Below are 21198 nucleotides of genomic sequence, written 5' to 3' on the forward strand. Positions count from 1 at the left end.
CAACACAGCAGTTGGGCTCCTATAACAGGTGACTACATATGAAAGAACTATAAACTCAGACCCTATTTAAGAAGGAGTTTATACTTTAACTATCACCCTCCTACCCCCACTCCCCAACCCTAAGCAACCACTAATTAAATGGTTTGATTCTTTCCTTCTGGCCTGGATCCTTTTATTTCTCTTTCTTACCTAATCGCCCTGAGTAGAATCACCCATACAATGTTGAATAAAAATGGTGAGAGCCAAAAAAAAAAAGAGTTTCTAGGGCTTCCCTGGTGGTGCAGTGGTTGAGAATCCACCTGCCAATGCAGGAGACACGGGTTCGAGCCCTGGTCCTGGAAGATCCCACATGCTGTGGAGCAACTAAGCCTGTGCACCACAACTACTGAGCCTGCACTCTAGGGCCCGCATGCCACAACTACTGAGCCCACGTGCCACAACTACTGAAGCCCACGCACCTAGAGCCCGTGCTCCACAGCAAGAGAAGCCACCGCAATGAGAAGCCTGCACACCGCAATGAAGAGTGGCCTCCACTTGATGCAACTAGAGAGAGCCCGCGTGCAGCGACAAAGACCCAATGCAGCCAAAAATTAATCAATTTTTTTTCATCTTGATCTTTTGTTAGCACTTTTATGAGTTCAGCAGCTTTTAAAAAAAATTAATTACATGGGACTGAGTGAACTGATGAGGATGATTATAATTTTTGTGACTTTCTGTTTGAATTTTAAAAAAAAATCCCACAAGGACTCAGAGGCAAAGAATATACAAATCAATTTTCACTGCAAAGTAAAGGAGCTGTTACAGTGGAGGATTACTGGACTGAATGCCAATATTATGACATAGCATGAGTGTGTTTTGTGTTTGGTAATTGCAATCATTGTTGCTTTTGTTGTGGTCATCCATTTACAATGCTTGGTGTCAGTCCATTTATCTCTTGTAAAAATAAAATACAGTGTGTGTGTGAAAAAAAAAATTAATCAATTTTTTTTAAAAAAAGAAGGACAACAGGGAAGACAACAGGGAAGACAAAGACAAGGACATCAGAGGAAATTTTAGCCTCTGACACCTACAGCTATAACAAACAGGAAACACAGCCTAACTCCCAGCCCGATAAACATAGAACCTCTGTTCCTTTTACCCAATATATCATGTCTCACTTTCTGTAAAAAAATTACAAGGCATGCTAAAAGGCAAAAAACACAGTCTAAAGAGACAAAGCAAGCATTAGAACCAGACTCATATATGGCAGAAACTTTGGGATTTTAAAACTAGGAATTAAACTATGATTAATATGCTAAGGACTCAAATGGAAAAAGTGGACAACATGCAAGAATAAATGAGTGATGTAAGCAGAGAGATGAAAACTCTAAGAAGCAAAAGGAAAGGCTAGAAATCAAAAACACTGTAACAGAAATGAAAAATGCCTCTGATGGGCTTATCAGTACCCTGGACATGAGGAAGGAAAGAATCAGTGAGGTTGAAGATATGTCAATAGAAACTTCCCAAACTGAAAAGCAAAGAGGAAAAATAATGAAAACAGCAGAACAGAATATCTAGATACAAAGATGTAAATAAACTCGTGAACATAGATAATAGTAAAATGTAATAAAATAATTAGGAAAAGATGAGTTTTTAGTATTCACTGCCTTTTTTTTTTTTAATTTATTTTTTAATTTATTTATGGCTGTGTTGGGTCTTCGTTTCTGTGCAAGGGCTTTCTCTAGTTGTGGCAAGCGGGGGCCACTCTTCATCGCGGTGCGCGGGCCTCTCACTGTCGCGGCTTCTCTTGTTGCGGAGCAGAGGCTCCAGACGCGCAGGCTCAGCAATTGTGGCTCACGGGCCTAGTTGCTCTGCGGCATGTGGGATCTTCCCAGACCAGGGCTCGAACCCGTGTCCCCTGCATTGGCAGGCAGATTCTCAACCACTGGGCCACCAGGGAAGCCCACTACCTTTATTTTTAATAAATATATTTTATTCAATTGTAAGTTTAGACAAATTATCTGTAATAATAATAATAATAATAATAATGGGTTAACAACCAGCTCGCAAAATTCCTGAAAATTTAGCAAGTAGCTCTCAAAAGTCAGTATGAACTGGCTCAGCACACTGCTGCTTGAAATAACTTTGAAAGTACCATATTCAGATTTATTATATGCATTATATACATATTTAAGGTTCCATTATATGCAGAACACTATGCTGAGGAAATTTGCATACATTAGCTCATTTAATTCTCATAACTCTATGAACTAGATATCATAGCCCTTTTTTTTTAATTAAAAAACTGAAGCTTAATCAGTTCAAAGTCAGACACCTAGAGTATGGCAAAACTAAGATTTAAGCCCAGGTCAGTGCTCTTTCTACTCACTGCGTTCTGCAAATAAGACTCGGGCAAGAAAAAGGGTAACTGGCACTTGTTTCCTGTGCCACTCCAGCCCCACTGTGAACTTATAAATCCTGTGCCTCCTTAGACAAAGGGAGTGTCAGTCATAGTAATTCTTCAGGACATTACCATGGTTACCAAACAGACTCCAGTGCTCCCGCCTGAACATTCCAGAAGAAGACAGGGAGAACCCAAGATGGCCTTCTTCAACTTGTATCTATTAGGATATCAAAATTCCTTTCGGAACAAGAAAAGGGACACAACTGAAGAAACAAGTAAGGGGAACATAGAATAGAGGGTTAGAAGGGCCACTTCTTAGCCATTACTTTTCCTACTTTGGGTTAGAGTTTTATCCCCCAAGACTAACAATTATACTAGTTAAAATTATGGAATACGGAAGATATCCATTCCCTCTCCTGTCATTTAATATCCTTATTAAGACACCCAATTTGTTCAAGTGAATAAGTGCATTCTTATTCATTTGCTCATTTAGTCAACATTTATTAAGCACCAACTATGTGTCAGGCTTTATGTTGGTGACTGGCGTTACAAAGATGGATAGGATTAGACCTCTCTCTGCCATAAAGTATCTGACCATCAGATGAAGATAAGCATGCAAACAAAAAAATTTGCAATATGGTGTATGATTCAATTAAATATGGAATGCTATGGAACCACAAAAGAGGAAGTACCTGATGCTACTGGACTTGAAATGAGAATAGGGGGATCCTTTAGAGAAGACCTCACACAGGAAATGCTTCCAGGACTGAGTATTAAAGGATGATTGGAGTTAACCAAGTAGATGACAAGGGAATACAGCACAGACAAAGGAACGGAGATTTGAGAGAGGCTTATTAAGTGAACTCCAAGTCCTTGGGTACAGATAAAGCATAGACAGGAGGTGAGACGCAGGCCTTGAAAGCTAGGCAGGGCCCAGATAACTGAGGATACTGTTAGCCATGCTAAACCTTTTAACTTTATAGGGAACCATTGAAGGAGTTTTAGTAGGCAGTGAGTATATATCAGACCTGTATTATATCCACAATACCTAGCAGTACCTCACATAATAGAGGTTTAATAAATATATTTGTAGGGTGAGTGAATGAATAAGTGATACTGAGTGACTAAACTAATTCTAAAGGGAGGGTTTACAGGAAATGTGACAAGATTAAGGTCTTAAAAGATGAATTGCTTGAAAGCACAGAAATGAAGGAGAAAGGGTATTCCAGGCAGAATGAAGAACACATGTGAAGGAAACTAAGCGTGGGCAGGTACTGAAGCAAAAGTTGCGTTGGGGTAAAGGGAGGGGATAACTGGGAAAAAATAAAGCACAACGTTAAGATTGAGAAGGACTGATCTTGTACAGGCCTCCATTGGGCACTCTCTGTTCTCTTTCTAATTCCATCAAAGAAGCTCTGTTTCACGTATTCAGCTCTGTTTCACACATCCCACTAACGGACACTAGGAATCCCTTAATAGCCCTACACCAGCCCTCCCCTGCTTGCCCCCACCCAGCTGGGTCCTGGCATTATGCCACGGGGATGCTATTGTCTCCAAATTAGGAGTTCTTCACCCTCTCTCAGAGAAACACACTTGGCCTAACCCACAAATTTCCCTTGTTCCATTTTGGGTTATTATATATTGCCCTCCTGTTATAAGAGTTGAAAATTTAGCTTTCTTATACTATACGGTGTGCTCCTCCTCTCTCATCCTAGTTTTTCCAGTATAGTTATGTCACAGTTTTAGGTTTGTGGTAAGCAAAATTCTAAGAATGACCCTCAGTGAACCTTGCCCTTATATAATCCCCTCCCCTTTGAATGTGGGTGGAACCTCAGAATATGATGGATAACACTCTGGTGATTGTTACTTTACATGGAAAAAAGGACATTATGTGAGTGGGCCTAATCTAATCACACAAGCCCTTTAAAAGCAGAGTGGTTTTTTCCAGTTAACAGCAAAAGAGGAATTCAGAGATTGGAAGCATGTGCAGTTTTGAAGATGCAGGGGGCCTCCATGCCAATGTGGGTGGCAGTTAGGAGCTGAGAGTGTCCCAGCTGACAGTCAGCAAGGCATCATTCCTATAACCACAAAAACCTGAATTCTGCCAATAACCTGAATGAACCTGAAAATGGATTCTTCCCTAGAACCTCCACATAAGACCCCAGCCCAGCCAACACCTTGATTTCAGCCTTGTTAGACTAAGCAGAGACTACCAGACTTACAGAACTGTGAGATAGTAAGTGGATGTTGTTTTTTTGTTTTGGGGGGGTTTTTTTTACTATTTTTGGCTGCGTTGGGACTTCATTGCTGTGCGCGGGCTTTCCCTAGTTGCGGCGAGCGGGGGCTACTCTTTGTTGCGGTGCACAGGCTTCTCATTGCAGTGGCTTCTCTTGTTGCAGTGCATGGGCTCTAGGCACGTGGGCTTCAGTAGTTGTGGCTTGCGGGCTCAGTAGTTGTGGCACACAGGCTTAGCTGCTTCGTGGCATATGGGATCTTCCTGGACCAGGGCTCGAACCCACATCCCCTGCATTGGCAGGCAGATTGTTAACCACTGCGCCACCAGGGAAGCCCGTGGATGTTGTTTTAAGCCACTAAATTTGTGATCATTTGGGATGTAGCAATAGAACGTTCAAGTTTAAATCTATAGTCTTGTAGTCTTACAAATATGTAAAAATTGTTCACTGCTAAGCCAAATAATGTCACTATAATAACTTTTCCTTTTTTGTTCAGTTTTTTGTTTATCCCTAGAGTTAAGAATTGCCACCATTTTTTTTACTTGCTTAGCTCTCCAGGTAACTACTATTACTTTTTTCCACAAATTTCTTCAGCAGCTCTATTAAATGCCCAATGATATTTTTTCCAATCACTCAAAACACAACAAACAATCTACCAAAACACAACAAATAATCTACCAATTCCTTTTTTCCCAAACTTCCTCTCTCCTACTCCTATACTCTGCCTTCTCCTACTCCTGGCGCATAGCTCTTGTCCTGAAACTTGCTTTTGCCTCTCTCCAAAGTTTTATTCCCTATTTCCTGGATCCCATGTTTTCTTTCTTGGTTTACTCTCTCCCTTTCCTGGAATATATCCTTGAATAGTTTTCTAAGAATGTGTAAGAGGTATATTTTTGAGTGAAGAATGATTTTATTCTACCCTCACACATTTTTTTTAATGAATTTATTTATTTATTTATTTTTGGCTGCGTTGGGTCTTCGTTGCTGTGCGTGGGCTTTCCCTAGTTGCGGTGTGCGGGCTTCTCATTGCAGTGGCTTCTCTTGTTGCGGATCACGGGCTTCAGGCGCGTGGGCTTCAGTAGTTGTGGCACGCAGGCTCTAGAGCGCAGGCTCAGTAGTTGTGGTGCATGGGCTTAGTTGCTCCGCAGCATGTGGGATCTTCCTGGACCAGGGCTCAAACCCGTGTCCCCTGCATTGGCAGGCGGATTCTTAACCACCGTGCCACCAGGGAAGCCCTACCCTCACACTTGATTGTCAGTTTTTCCAGATATGGAATTCTAGGTGGAAAATCATTTTCTGAGAACTTTGAAGTTATACCTTTATTGTCCTCTAACTTCCAGTTGGATTCTTTTGTGTATGATGTATTTCTCTCCAGAAGCTTTTGATTTTCTTTTTGTTCCCTAGTGTTCTGAAATTTCATGTTGGAATTTGCTGTAGATCTTTTTTCATTCACTGTGATAGACATTCCCTGAGCTTTTTCAATCTGGAAATTTGTGCACTTCATTTCTGACAAATTTTTCTTTATTATTTCTTTATTAATTTATTCTCTATTTTCTCTCTTCTCTCCTTTTGGAACTTCCATTTGTCAGCTCTAAAACCTCCTGAACTGATCCTCTAACTTAATTAATCTTTCTCTATGCTTCCTCTGGGTTTTAAAACATTTACTCTTTGGGAGGTTCCTCAATTTTATCTTACAACCTTCTGTGTTAATTATCTATTGCTGTGTAACAAATTACCCTAAAACATAGAGGCTTTAAACAATGAACATTCATTACCTTATAGTTTCTGTGAATCAGGCATCCAGAAGCAGTTTAGCTAATTGGTTCTGGCTCAGGGTTTCTCTTGTGGTTGCAGACAGGATGTCAGCAGGAGCTGCAGTCATCTCATAGCTGGAGGCCTCAGTTCCTCTCTGGCTATTGACAAGACACCTCAGTTTCTCACCACGTGGGCCTTCCAATAAGCTGCCTGAGTGTTCTCACTTGGCAGCTAACTTTCCTCAGAGCAGGGGATCAGAGAGAGTGAGAGAGAGTGGAAGGAGGAAGGAAGCCGCAATGCCTTTTTATGACAGTCTCAGAAGTGACTGTGACTTCTACCTTATTCTGTTTGTTAGAAGAGAATTACTAAATCTAGCCCACACTCAAGGGGAGGGGTAATAAAGAAGCTGTGGACCTACAGGAAAATCACCATACCTTTGTATCAGAACATTTTATTTTGGTTACTATATTTTTAATTTCCAAGTGTTGTTTTTGGTCCTCTGGTTTTCCTTTTCCATATCTTCTTTTTTCTTTAGGGATATTATACTTTATTTGAAATTCTCTTCTGTTCTCTGCATTAGCTCTGTTTCCTCTGCGCCCTTTTTCCTATGAGTTTATTTTGATCTCTATTTTCCTCATTGATAACTATTGTCAAATAACTGGTGATCCTTGGCTCTCCATTATAAGTTAAGAGTGAGGAACTAAAAAGCTGACTAGAAGCCTGGAGGGCAGGGGTAGTTATCCATTGTGGGCTTCACTGGGAGCTTTCCTCTGGATCTCTACATTTTCTCCAGGGAAGAACACTATAATTGCTTCTCTGGGGATTGGTTACATGTTTCTCTGCTAGCATACTGGGATCAAGACAGGAGAAGGGGGCACTGAGTCTTACCTTTGAGGATCTCGATTTTCACTTAATCATCGTATTTTTAGTCTTGCACCATATGCCGTCCCTCACAGTAAATCTTTTGCAGGAGTGCAGTGCCTCCAAGATTCAGTTCCTCCAGAGAACTCTCTTTTTCCCCACTTTTATTGAGATGTAATTGATGTATAACATTGTGTAAGTTTAAGGTGTACAATATGTTGATTTGATACGCTTAAAATATATTGCAAGATGATAACTACCATAGTATTAGCTCTAATACCTCCATCATGTCATGTAATTGCCATTTCTTTTTTGTGGTAAGAACGTTCAAGATCTACTCTCTCAGTACCTTTCAAGTATACAATGCAGTATAATTACCTATAATCACCATGCTGTACATTAGATCCCCAGAACTTATTCATCTTATAACTGGAAGTTTATACCCTTTGGCCAGCATCTCATCTCCTCACCCCCCAACCACCATTCTACTCTCTGTTTCTGAGTTCCGCTTTTTTAGATTGCACGTCTAAGTGAGATCATACAGTATTTGTCTTCTTCTGTCTGACTTATCTTACTTAGCATAATGCCCTCAAGGTTCATCCATGTTGTTGCAAATGACTGGATTTCCTTCTTTCTCATGACTGAATAATATTCCATGGCATATATATATATATATATATATACATCACATCTTCTTTATCCATTCATCCATTGACAGACACTTAGGTTTCCATATCTTGGCTATTGTGAATAATGCTGCAATGAACATGAGAGTGAAGATATCTCTTCAAGATCCTGTTTTCACTTCCTTTGGATATATAGCCAGAAGTGGGATTGCTGGACAGAGAAATCTTTTATCTCCTTGTTGGGGCATAGTGGTTTGCCTGGTTGTGCCACATGCTCTGTAAACAGAGTTTCAGTGACCACCTTCCTGTTCTCGGACCTAGTCTTTACTCCTGCCTTCTGTGGTACCTGCTACATTCTAAGGTTTGAGCCTCCCAAATGAATTAGCTCAATTCTAGGTGTATCCTCCACTGCAGACACTTAAGTTAAAACTTTTCCTATTCTGATAAATTCGTTACTACCCCTCTATCTACTTTCCATTTTTCAAAAGATATTTCCACTGAAATATATCATCTTGCTATTGTATCCTTGCTCTCTCTCTCTTTGACCTTGAAGGTTAATGCCATTATTGTTGTTGTTATTTTGATGTGATTTTAGCAAATTTAGGAGGGAAAGGAAATAAACTTTATGGTTAATTAACCATCTTTAAAATGTATTTTCATGATATAATTTCAAAATTATAGAGGGCTTCCCTGGTGGAGCAGTGGTTGAGAATCCGCCTGCCAATGCAGGGGACACAGGTTCGAGCCCTGGTCCGGGAAGATCCCACATGCCACGGAGCAACTAAGCCTGTGCGCCACAACTACTGAGCCTGTGCTCTAGAGCCTGCCCACCACAACTATTGAAGCCCACACACCTAGAGCCCATGCCTTGCAACAAGAGAAGCCACCACAACTAGAGAAAGACCCAACGCAGCCAAAAATGAATAAATTAATTTTTTTTTAATTATAGAAAAGTTGTAAGACTGGAACAAAAGAAATTCCCTATACCCTTTACCCAAATTAGTCAATTGTTAATATTTGGCCACATTTGCTTGCTCTCTCTCTCTCCATATATATATAATTTATATATTTACATATCTATATATAAACATCTATTTTTTTCTCAGCTAGTTGAGAATAAGCTGCTCATATTATATCCTTTACTCTCAAATATTTCAGTTTGTATTTCCTAAGAATAAGAACATTTTCTTAGATAACAACCCACAGTATAGGTATCAAACTCAGCAATTTTAACATTGATACAATACTATTTAATTATCTATAGTCTATATTACAATTTTGCCAATTGTCCCATTATGTCCTTTAGAACAAAATTTTTCCTTCTAGGATACAATTAAGGATAAGACTGATCATAGAAATAGAAATAATTGGTTAATCAATTATGTGATTGGTTAATTAACCAATTAAATTGGTTAATTAATTATTGATTAATCAATCAATCCAATATGGATTGCATTTAGTTGGCATGCCTCTTTAGTCTCCTTTAATCTGGAACAATTCCTCTGATGCTTTGTTTCATGACAGTGACAATTTTAACAGTGCAGGCAAGATATTTTATAGAATTTTTCTTAATTTGGGTTTGTCTGATGTTTCTCAAGAATAGATTAGGTTTAAATATTTTTGGCAGGACTAAGCAATATTATGTCTTCAATACATCACATCAGGAGGCTTGTGATGTCATTTTGTCCCATTATTGGTGATGTTAACTTTGACCATTTGATTAAGGTGGTGTTTTCCAATTTTCTCCACTGTCAAGTTACTATTTTTGTTTTGTAATTAGTAATAATTTCCAGGAAGATACTTTGAAAAAACGTAAATACCCTATTCTTCATCAAACTTTTGCTTACTAGTTTTAGTATATAATGATGGTTCAATTATTTCTATGATAGTTGCAAAATGGTAATTTTCTAAATCACATCCATTTTAATTCAAAGTGTAATTTTTTAAAGTTTGAGTTTTTCCAAAGCATTCGATTTCATTTTTATACAAACCACTGCTCTTTTTTTTAATATCTTATAAATTTATTTAATGCTTGCTTGATACATTTTATGTAGAAAGGTTGGGACTGTTTGCTTTGGGTGCCCCTGGTAAATCTCATGGAGGCACTCACTGCTCTTTTTTCAAAAATACATATTCCATTAGTTTAAATAATATATCATTAAATTGTAATATTGCAATTACAGAATAAACCTGGCATAAATTGTTTGGGGAGAAAAACCACAGTTGACTCTTGGTATGCACACAGTTCAACTGGTGGGAGCATAAGTGTGCAGGTATACTCGAGACTAGCTCTTGGCTGCAACTGGAGTGTTGCAGGCATTTTTTAACATGTTTTTCAGAGGAAATGGAGAACATTAATTAATCTAGCAAGTCTATTCAATGGAGTTGCTTTTTAAAATATTTATTATTTATTTACTTATTTAGGCTGTGCTGGATGTTATTTGCGGCATGCGGGATCTTTAGTTGCAACATGCAGATCTTCATTGTGGCATGAGGGATCTTCATTGCAGCATGCGAGCTCTTAGTTGCAGCATGCATGTGGGATCTAGTTCCCCAACCAGGGATTGAACCTGGGCCCCCTGCATTGGGAGCCCAGAGTCTTACCCACTGGACCACCAGGGAAGTACCCTCAATGGAGCTTCTTTAGAAGAGCTTCTAATGCTAACACATATATATGGCATCTAAGGAAAAAAAAAAAAAAAAAGGTCATGAAGAACCTAGTGGCAAGACGGGAATAAAGACACAGACCTACTAGAGAATGGACTTGAGGATATGGGGAGGGGGAGGGGTGAGATCTGACAGAGTGAGAGAGTATCATGGACATATATACACTACCAAATGTAAAATAGCTAGCTAGTGGGAAGCAGCTGCATAGCACAGGGAGATCAGCTCGGTGCTTTGTGACCACCTAGAGGGGTGGGATAGGGAGGGTGGGAGGGAGGGAGATGCAAGAGGGAAGAGATATGGGAACATATGTATATGTATAACTGATTCACTTTGTTATAAAGCAGAAACTAACACACCATTGTAAAGCAATTATACTCCAATAAAGATGTTTAAAAAAAAAGAAAAAAGAAGAGCTTCTACTATATATATAATATTGAGCTATTCACACTTAATAGTCTAAAATACATCAAGAAACTAGGGCACCTTGGACTTCCCTGGTGGTCCAGTGGTTAAGACTCCGCGTTCCCAACGTAGGGGTCACGGGTTCGATCCCTGCTGGGGAACTAGGATCCCGCATGCTGCACAGTACGGCCAAAAATAACAAAAAACAAAAAGAAACTAGGGTACCTTAAAGGATTACTGATAAAAATATAGATAAGTGTCCTGGACCAAGTTGGAGATTCCTGAATATTTGCCAAATTCAGTATGTGAGTTAGGATGCAGGGGAGGAATAAATGTGAGATCCCTTTCCAGACACATTTTAGATGCTTAGAATTCCTTGTAGTGAAATATCACCCAAATGAAACTAACATAATATTTTATGTAAACTATATTTCAATTTTTTTAAAAAAAGAAATACCTCCCAAAGATAAAGATATCTGGTAGAAATTGACAAGATATCCTAAAATTCATATGGAAATATATAGAACCCAGAATAACCAAAGCAATCTTGAAGAATAACAATGTTGGAGGACATACTTCCCAATTTCATATCTTCTACAAAGCTGCTATAATCAAGACCGTGTTATATTGGCATAAGAAGTGCCATATAGATCAGTGAAATAGAATTGAGAGTCCAGAAATAAACCCTTAATTTATGGTCAGTTGATTTTCAACAAGAATGCCAAGACAATTCAATGGAAGAGAATAGTCGTTTCAACAAATTGTGCTGCAAAAACTGGATAATCACATGCAAAAGAATGAAATTGGACCCCACCTCACACCATATACAAAAATTTACTCAAAATGGACCACAGACATAAATGTAAGAGCTAAAACTTTAAAACTCTTAGAAGAAAAATCTTCATGACCTTGGGATTAGGCAGTGGTTTCTAAGAAATGACAACAAAAGCATAAGTGACAGAAGGAAAGATAGATAAATTGGATTTCATCAAAATTTTAAACTTTTGTGCTTCAAAGTTCACTATCAAGTAAGTGAAAAGAGGTTTTTTTTGTAAATGTTTGGATTACAAGACAGATTTAAAATAAATAAGTATAGGGACTTCCCTTGTGGCACAGGGGTTAAGAATCCGCCTGCAGGGGACACGGGTTCAATCCCTGGTCCGGGAAGATCCCACATGCTGCGGAGCAACTAAGCCCATACGCCACAACTGCTGAGCCCGTGTGCCACAACTGCTGAAGCCTGTGCACCCTAGAGCCCATGCTCCACAACAAGAGAAGCCAACGCAATGAGAAGCCCACACATCTCAACAAACAGTAGCCCCCGCTCGCCACAACTAGAGAAAGCCCGCACACGGCAATGAAGACCCAATGCAACCAAAAATAAAATTTTAAATTTAAAAAAAAAAGAAGAAAACACTTTGTAAATTAATTTGGAAAACTTTCCTCATAGGACATAGCCCCAGAAGCCTAAGAGTAAAGACTGACAATTTTTCCTAGATAAAAGTTATAATTCTGTATCAAAAGACATCATAAAGTTAAAAGGCAAGAAAGAGACTTAAGAGGGGAATTCCCTGGCAGTCCAGGGGTTAGGACTCTGTGCTTTCATTGCCAAGGACCCGGGTTTGATCCCTGGTCTGGGAACTAAGATCCCACAAGCCGTGCGGCACAGCCAAAAAAATAAATAAATAAAGGAGAGACTAAGGGAAAATATTTGCCATATACAGGTGTTTGTGTGTGTGTGTGTATATATACACATATATTTACGTATATACATATATACACACACCTCTATATAAACACATACATACATACATATATTCATATTTATAATTTATATATATAATTTCAGAATACATGGAAACCTCCCAAGTAAGGCACCAATCCAGACTCCCCTTCTCATCCAACATCAGATAATTATTTATTGGGAACTGATTGTGCCAGGCACTGTGTTAGGCACTAGGAATACAACAGTGACTAACACAGACAATAAACAAGTAAATAAATAAACAAGATATTCACAGAATATAACAAGTACTGGGAAGGATATAAGGGTGGGAGAGTTGATGCAATGGATCTGAAGTTATAAACTGCTGGCCAGAGGGCCAGACTCAGCCTGCAGAGTGATTTCTTAAAAAAATTTGGACCCACATCTAAAAATCAGGAGATTTTATGTAAAATCCACATTTCTGACTTCTCTTAAAAATTAGAGGGCTTCCCTGGTGGCACAGTGGTTGAGAATCTGCCTGCCAATGCAGGGGACACGGGTTCGAGCCCTGGTCTGGGAAGATCCCACATGCCGCAGAGCAACTAGGCCTGTGAGCCACAATTACTGAGCCTGCGCATCTGGAGCTTGTGCTCCGCAACAAGAGAGGCCGCAATAGTGAGAGGCCCGCGCACCGCGATGAAGAGTGGCCCCCACTTGCCGCAATTAGAGGAAGCCCTTGCACAGAAATGAAGACCCAACACAGCCATAAATAAATAAATAAAACTAAATTAAATTTAAAAAAAAAAAAATTAGAACTGGCCACACTGGCCCTAAATTCCCACATGACCACAAATGGCCAGAGCAAAGTAGCAGCTGCCCCTTTAGATGGGACAGGTTTCTTAGTTGTTTTACTCATAAACATTATCTGCCTGACTCTTATAGGCAACTGAGTTTGCAGATTCCATGATGGAGAGTAACTTGGAGAGGCCCATTTTATTTACTTATTTATTATTATTATTATTATTATTTTTGGCTGCATTGGGTCTTCACTGCTGTGCGTGGGCTTTCTCTAGTTGAGGCGAGCGGGGGCTACTCTTCATTGCAGTGCACAGGCTTCTCACTGTGGTGGCTTCTGTTGTTGCAGAACATGGGCTCTAGGCACGCAGGCTTCAGTAGTTGTGGCACGCAGGCTCAGTAGTTGTGGCTCGCAGGCTCTAGAGTGCAGGCTCAGCAGTTGTGGTGCATGGGCTTAGTTGCTCCGGGGCATGTGGGATCTTCCCAGACCATGGCTCGAACCTGTGTCCCATGCATTGGCAGGCAGATCCTTAACCACTGTGCCACCAGGGAAGCCTGAGAGGCCCACTTTAGACAGTAGTCAAGGAGGTAATGTTTGAGCCACACCGTGAAGAATGAGAATGAGCCAGCCATGTGTAGAGCTGAGGCAAGAGCTTCATCCTCATAAGAGCAAATTTCAAAATCTAGAAGGAATTCAAGGCTAAAACCATAACAAAGCACTTCCAGCTCCCACTTTGATCACAGACTGCTTTCACTGCATCCCAGCCAGAATCCTGTAACTGATCTCCCATTTCTGACAAGCCATTTTTTCTCGTTTTTCCTTCTGTGGTTGATTTCTAGTTTCATACTATTATGGTCAGAAAAGATGCTTGAAATAATTTCTATCCTCTTAAATTTGTTGAGTCTTGTTTTGTGTCCGTTATATGGTCTATCCTAGAGAATATTCCACGTGACTCGAAAAGAATGTGTATTCTGGGTTTTGTTTGTTTGTTTTTGTTTTGTTTTGGATGTAGTGTCTTGTAGATATAAATTAAGTCCAACTGTTTTATTGTGTCATTTAGGATCTCTGTTGCATTATTGATTTTCTGTCTGGAAGATCTGTCCATTGATGTCAGTGAGGTATTAAAGTCTCCTACTATTGTTGTATTCCTGTCAATTTCTCCCTTTATTGTCTGTTAGTATTTGTTTTATGTATTTAGGTGCTCCTATATTGGGTGCATATATGTTAACAAGTGTAATATCCTCTTCTCATAATATAATGATTCCTTTATCATTATATAGTATTCTTCTTTGTCTTTCTTTATGGACTTTGTTTTAAAGTCTATTTTGTCTGGTGTGAGTATTGCTACACCTGCTTTCTTGTCATTTCCATTTGCATGAAATATCTTTTTCCATCCCATCACTTTCAATCTATGTGTGTCTTTTGCCCTCAAGTGGCAGCGTATTGTAGGTTCTTGACAAGTCATTTTAATTGTGCACATCCTGAAATATCTATGCACAAAGACATTCAGGGAACGTGGCTACCCTCTGCCAAGTTTGGCTTCAACCATGTTATTCAGACTTCCACCTGAAAATTCCACTCAATAGTAATTATGTTCTATTCGTAGTATTCCCTTGAAGCCACTTGAGCTGCCCAGGAGCTGAAGTCTGGGACCACATGGCCAAGCTCCAGGGCACATAGGCTGACTCTAGAAGCTCAGGATAAGGCTATGAAACTCCAGGGAGTTGGAGTGTGGAGCTCCAGGGAAACCTATGAAGACAAAGGTATGTGTATTTGGCCCTCCTCCTAGGACATCTAGTCTTCCTAGAATGACTAGTACCATAACCACAAATCTCAAGTGAGCACTTGGGACTTCCTGAAAATCCTATTATATTTCCCTAGCCACTCTCCCACTCCTCAAGGCAACTCCCCCTCTCTCCTCAAATCTCTAAAATCCCCTCTTGATCCTCACTCTGAGCTAATAACTTCCTTGCTCCTTATTTAACTAAAAATAGAAGCAATCTAAAGAGACTTTCCGTCATCACATCTAACATTCCACTGCATTTACACCTTCCCTCTGGTACAATGAATGAACCGACTCCATTTGTGTACTGGATCTCATCCACACTTTCCTCAAGGATTTTGCTCCTGTAATTATCCCCCTCTCCCTCAGTTTTTTCCCTCTTCCCAGATCATTTCCATAAGTATACAAATGTGCTGTAATCATTCCATCTGGGGAAAAAAAAGAATCCTCCCTTGACCAAATGGTCCCCTCAAGCTATTGTCCTCATTTCTTTCTCCACCACCTTCTCCCCTTTCCCACTCCTGATTATACCAAAACTCCTGGGGAAAGTAGTTTATACTCATTGACAAGAGAAAAACAACCATGCTGATTGGCCTCACTTTAAATTCCTGATCACTAAACTCAAGTGGGCCTCTATGGCTGCCCACAAGTCAGACTACATTTCCTTGTTCTTTGCATTCTCTCACTCTCCTGAAGGCCACTTCGTACCTTCTCTTTCCTCAAACCTCTAACACCTCATCTCCTATCCTCACTCTCACATAATGACTTTCCTTTCTATTTCACAGTGAAAACAGAAGCAACTGGAAGATAATTTCTATAACCTCTCACAAAATCATGTCTATCCATCTACCGCATCTGTGCCTGTATATGTCTTATTATAATGAGTGAATGGTCTACACACTTGTTAAGACCAACCCCTCCACTTGTGCATCAGATCTCATATTGTTGACTATTCAAGGACACTACTCCAATATTCTTCACACTCTATTGCATCAGTTTTTCTATCTCTGGCCATTCCTATCTACATACATTCATGCTATAATTTCTTCCATCTTAAAGCCCTACATCCTATTTCCCTGCTCACCCCCATACAGAAAAATTCTTCAAAAGAGTTGTCTGGTCTTTCTGTCTCTAAATATCCTGCCAGTCTCTCTTGAACCCATGCCAATCAGGCTCTTGCCCCTACCACTCCACTGAAACTTCTTATGTGTCTAGTCACCAATGCTCATATCCATGGTGATGTTCCTAAATTAAACAGAAAGCTCTTAGCTCTCATCTTATTTAACATATCAACAGGAAAGTGCAACAGAGCTCACCTGGTTCTGAATCCTGGTGCTGCTGAGGTCGCTTGCAGTATGTCAGCTGGCAGAGATTTGGGAATGTGGACCACCATAACAGGGAACTTGGCTCATACCTTTCTATTACTTCAGAACTGGTTTGGGAAAGTATGTATGGAGAAAATACAGCATTCTGTTTGGCTCTTAGAAAACAACATCCATCCACCTTGCTTACCCAAGTCTTTCTAATCCCAATTTCTACATTCATTAATTCAAGGAACACACAGTTCCTGACTGTGCTCACCCTTAGTTCCATGTGATCTTGCAGGACTCTAATTTGTCATTCACACTTGTCTTCAGAATGATTCTCTGGCCCTGCTCTCTTTCTGGCTGATTTCACCTTGTTAATACATTCACTCAAGTGGCTTGACCTTCTTCTGTCCCCCTGTACTAGCACTTCAACCTGTTCTCCATGCTCAAGTCAACCACACTCTTACTTGGCCCTTCAGTGAGGGCTTTAACAGCAACCATTAAAATGAACTTATTAACACTTCTCATTCTTAACACATACTATAATGATATTTTTAAGTCATTCACAATTTTTCTTTGAAGAAAGTTTTTTTTCCCTTCTAGTAGATGTGAGGGCCCACTCAAGCTTTCCTTATTATAGTCATAATGAAAACTCATAGACATGAGTCAACACAGGTAACTAAATATTCTGCCAGTCTCTGCCTCCTTCCTTTCTTTTCCTCCTGATAAAGAACCAAAATAGAAAAACCAAAGAGGAAAACTGGGTGTGGAGAGCATACTTTGGTCTATCCTTGACTTCAGAAACTCATTTTTATCAGGTACTCAAAGTTGTTCAGATTCATGGAGCTAACTCGCTAAGCAAATTCAGAGTGCCTGTTTCCTCACTTGTAAATGGAGCTAATAATGCCTTCCTTATAGATTTGTTGTGGAGATTAAATTATATAATGTATGTAATACAGCTAAGACCTAGCACATAAAACTGTACAACAGATGATTGGAAGAAAAGTTATAAACCATAATAAGTAAGTTATTATTTACATATGGAATATATACCTTTCCTCTGACTGGAATATCTTTGTCCTGCTACTCAAAACATACTTGCCAGGATAGGGTACCTGAAAAGCAATACACACACACACACACACATATACACACACACATATATACGTACATTTTTTTTTTTTTTTTGGCCGCACAGCTTGTGGGATCTTAGTTCCTCAACCTGGAATTGAACCTGGGCCCTTGGCAGTGAAAGTGCCTATCCTAACCACTGAATCGCCAGGGAATTCCCATGGAAAGCAATATTTTTAACCATAAGATTCCTTGAGAAGCAACAAATGCTAGCTGGCTTCAAAGGATAGCTCATCCAGGCCCTGAAAGAGCCTGGTCAATTGCAGCTGCCCACAGAAGAGCATCCCTGACCAGTGACCAGAACTCTCTTGTCTACCAATCAGTAGATTCCTGCCCCTCCCAGACTCACCCTTCCTGATAATATTACTAGTTGCCCCTGGAGGTTCAGCCCAGCTTCCTGTGTTCATTCACCTTGAGTGCCTAAGCTTTCCCTTCTCTGTCCTGCCCAGGGGAGCATGGCCATATATCTGTCCTTTTCTTTGCTGAATCTATCTCACCACCTGCTTTGAACCCTGTTCTCCCACCTACTCTTAGCGTCATACCTGGACACTCCTCTTGGTCCAGGAGCGTCAGAATTTCAGAAAAATTCCCTTATCTGGCCCTTTGCTGAGACAACTCCCTTGCCTTGTTATATGAAAACCCTAGGTCAAGCTAGACATCATCCTAACACAAATCTACACTCAGGGCATTGCCCACTGACAGGTGTCTCAGAGGCAAATCGATGGGGGTGGGTGGTTAAGAATGCTTATACTTATTCTTGGCTTGAAACAAATGACCTCTCCCTGCCAGACTCTCTAGTGACTGCCCTCCAGCCACAGACACGATGACCTCCAAGCTCCACACATCCAAAGGGCCTCACTCCATCTTCCTCCACTGCTGCCTTTATCATTACTTCTCCCAGAGGAATTCACTAATGAGTCCTCCAAGTTGCTCTTACTTCCAAATGAATCTCTTCAAAGAAAAAGTAAATCTCAAATCTTTGGTAAAAGCCGAGCATATATCACTTGTATTCTCATTTTCTGGATCGTGTCAAAGGGATCCCATAGGTGGTTTTCCCCACCCTGATTGGACTGTCCTCTGCTCAGTCTCCTAGTTCTCCTGACCTCTCCTAGCTGCCTATTTGGTGACCCGCTATTAGGAGACAGCTGGAGATGCCATTCTTAGACTCCAGCAGAGGGCACTGTAGTTCTGGCTTTTCAAACAGGAGCATGAATGGCACAATTCAGCCAAGAGTAAACTGGCCAAAACCTCTGAGCCCCTCTGCCTTTCTAAATGGATAGACATACTGAAGTTACAGAAATGTATTTTGGAAACACTCATATGTCTCATAGCTGCTATAGACCATCATCCCCATCCACCTGAAACCAGAAGGGAGAAGGTACTCAAGCTACTCACAGCTACAATCTGCCAGAGCCTAGGGATTGGGCACCTCCAAGGTGGATGACTGTGTCTGTGTTGCAGCAGATAGACCACTTTTTCCACAGGGGCTTGGCATTTCCCCACTGGTCTTCCTCACTGGGACTGATCTAATCCACCGATGACTAGCCCACCAGGTTCCAGTCCTCTCTGCTCCCTCGATGCTGGCCATAGGAAATGATATTCCACAGTTCAGTGAATCTCAGGGAGGCAGGGATCTGCCTCAAGAACAAGGTAATATCATCATGTCTCTCTCCCAACTCAAGGCTTCTCCAAGTGGAGCAGACACCCTTGACAGGGCCCCCACTGAGCTGTACACAGGGGAGCCCATTAAGAGGCTAGTTCTATCAGTTCATGTTTTTCCTTAGTCCTTGGTCTTTCCTGGAAGGCCTGATGAGATGATTTCAAGAGCCAGTTTAACGCGGTGGTTAAGAGCATGGGCTCTGGAGCCAAACTGCTTGGGTTAAACTCAGGTCTCTGCCATATGCTAGCTATGTGACCTTGGGCAAATCACTAAACTTCTCTGGGCCTCTGTTTCTCCATTTACAAAATAAGATAGTAACAGTACCTACCTTTTATAGTTGTGCTGAGCACATTCACTAATTATTAGCCCTTTTCATTGTTGTTATCTCTAGAAGATCCATGTAGTCCATTTTACATCAGCAGTCTGCAACCAGCACTAAGCCTCTCTGTTATCTTGTGCCCCCTCCACCTCCCCTGTGTTCAGAATCCTGAACAAGTGCACCACTTTGAGGAAGATATTTTTGGAGGCAAAGGAACTGTCCCCATATGTAAAATGTGCCCTGGGAATTGGTCTGGTTCCCTGGGTTTATGCTCTTGTCCACTTCCTCCCAAAGCACTGACTATTTCCTTATCTCAGGAAAGACAATAAGTGCAAGATAGCCTTCAGAACATACTTTAGCCAATTTCAATCCATGTTAATGCGCCAGTCAGCTTTGAGGGATTAATGCCCCACATCTGATATGACCTCTTAGACAAGAGTCATATTTTACGTACAGTACCACAACATTTTCTCTCAAACTGATCTTGTATAAATTTCTAGTCAGGGTGGTATTACTCTGCTTGCAGTGACACCAACTTCAAGACAACTGCAAGTAATGTCTGTTAGATGTTATCACCACTATGTACTCAGAATCTGGAACAGACAGGCAAATACCCTAACCTGAAAGTCAGAATTCTGGGAGCCACTGAGGTAGACCCATTCTAAAAATTCTTCAGCCTGAAAACATTGTGGCCAATCAGCCCCAGTTCCAGCTAACAGAGGCAATGGGCAAAGTAGTGGAAAACTAAGATTTTGTGACCATCCCAGTGGCCCTGGGAAGCTTATACTATTGAGAAATCTGCAACATAAATTTGGAAAAGTAGAAGATCCACTCAAGTACTTTTGCACTACCCCATATGTCCTTCATGGTCCATTCAAAGCATTAAATCTGGTCTTATGGCAACTCCTAATTTATGGCCTGGCTCTAGAAGAAAGTGGCAGGGTCCTTCATATCTATTTATCACAAAAAACATATGGAGTATAGTATTAACTGGGTGGATGAAGAACCTCTGTTATACCATCTACCAACAAAATGATGGATTCATCTACCTTGCCATGGTGGAGTTATAAAGAGTTCATTGCATCCCTCTACCCAGAATATGCCCTTTCACAAGTAGCTGTGGCATGATTCTCACCTACCCCTCACCACCCTTCACCTCACGTGGCTTCCAAAACTTGGCAGCTTGCAGAAGCTATGAGTTACCAAAAATATCTTCCAGCTCGCCAAATACTGATCCGAGGAATATGCCAACTGGTGCTTGATTCAAGAGGAAGGCATCCAAGTGGGTGATACTGTCCAAGCACACAGTAACCCATACAGGAAGCTGGGAGACTACTACTTGGAAACTGAGATAATAGAGAGCATCATCTGGCTGTACCCTAAAGAACAGTCTGAGGCCTCGGGACCCGATAAAGAGCTCCCACTGTCACCTGCACCCAGACCAATAATTACTTGTAGTCCAGGTCCCACTGCCTACTAGGAACATGCTCTTGCTCCTTCTCCTCCGTCTACACTTACTTGGCCATAGACATTCTGACACCCTCACTTAGCCCAAAGTCAAACGACCAA

General features: G+C 40.7%; 1 protein-coding gene across 2 annotated transcripts in view; it reads left to right on the plus strand.

The window, feature by feature from the left end:
• The window catches only part of SPMIP11 (sperm microtubule inner protein 11), a 115316-nt gene that overhangs the window by 87834 nt on the left and 6284 nt on the right, over nucleotides 1-21198 (plus strand). The window contains exon 1 of one of the 2 annotated variants that reach the window (XM_082352562.1): nucleotides 1017-2658. The exons of the other annotated variant lie outside the window; for it this stretch is intronic. Within the exon in view, the coding sequence (XP_082208688.1) occupies nucleotides 2514-2658 (145 nt within the window). The 5' untranslated portion in view covers nucleotides 1017-2513. Of the gene's footprint in view, nucleotides 1-1016; nucleotides 2659-21198 lie in introns of those variants that run through there. 2 annotated transcript variants of the gene reach the window in all.

This window comes from Balaenoptera borealis (assembly GCF_965194805.1).
Source record: "Balaenoptera borealis genome assembly, chromosome: 13".
Lineage (NCBI taxonomy): Eukaryota > Metazoa > Chordata > Mammalia > Artiodactyla > Balaenopteridae > Balaenoptera > Balaenoptera borealis.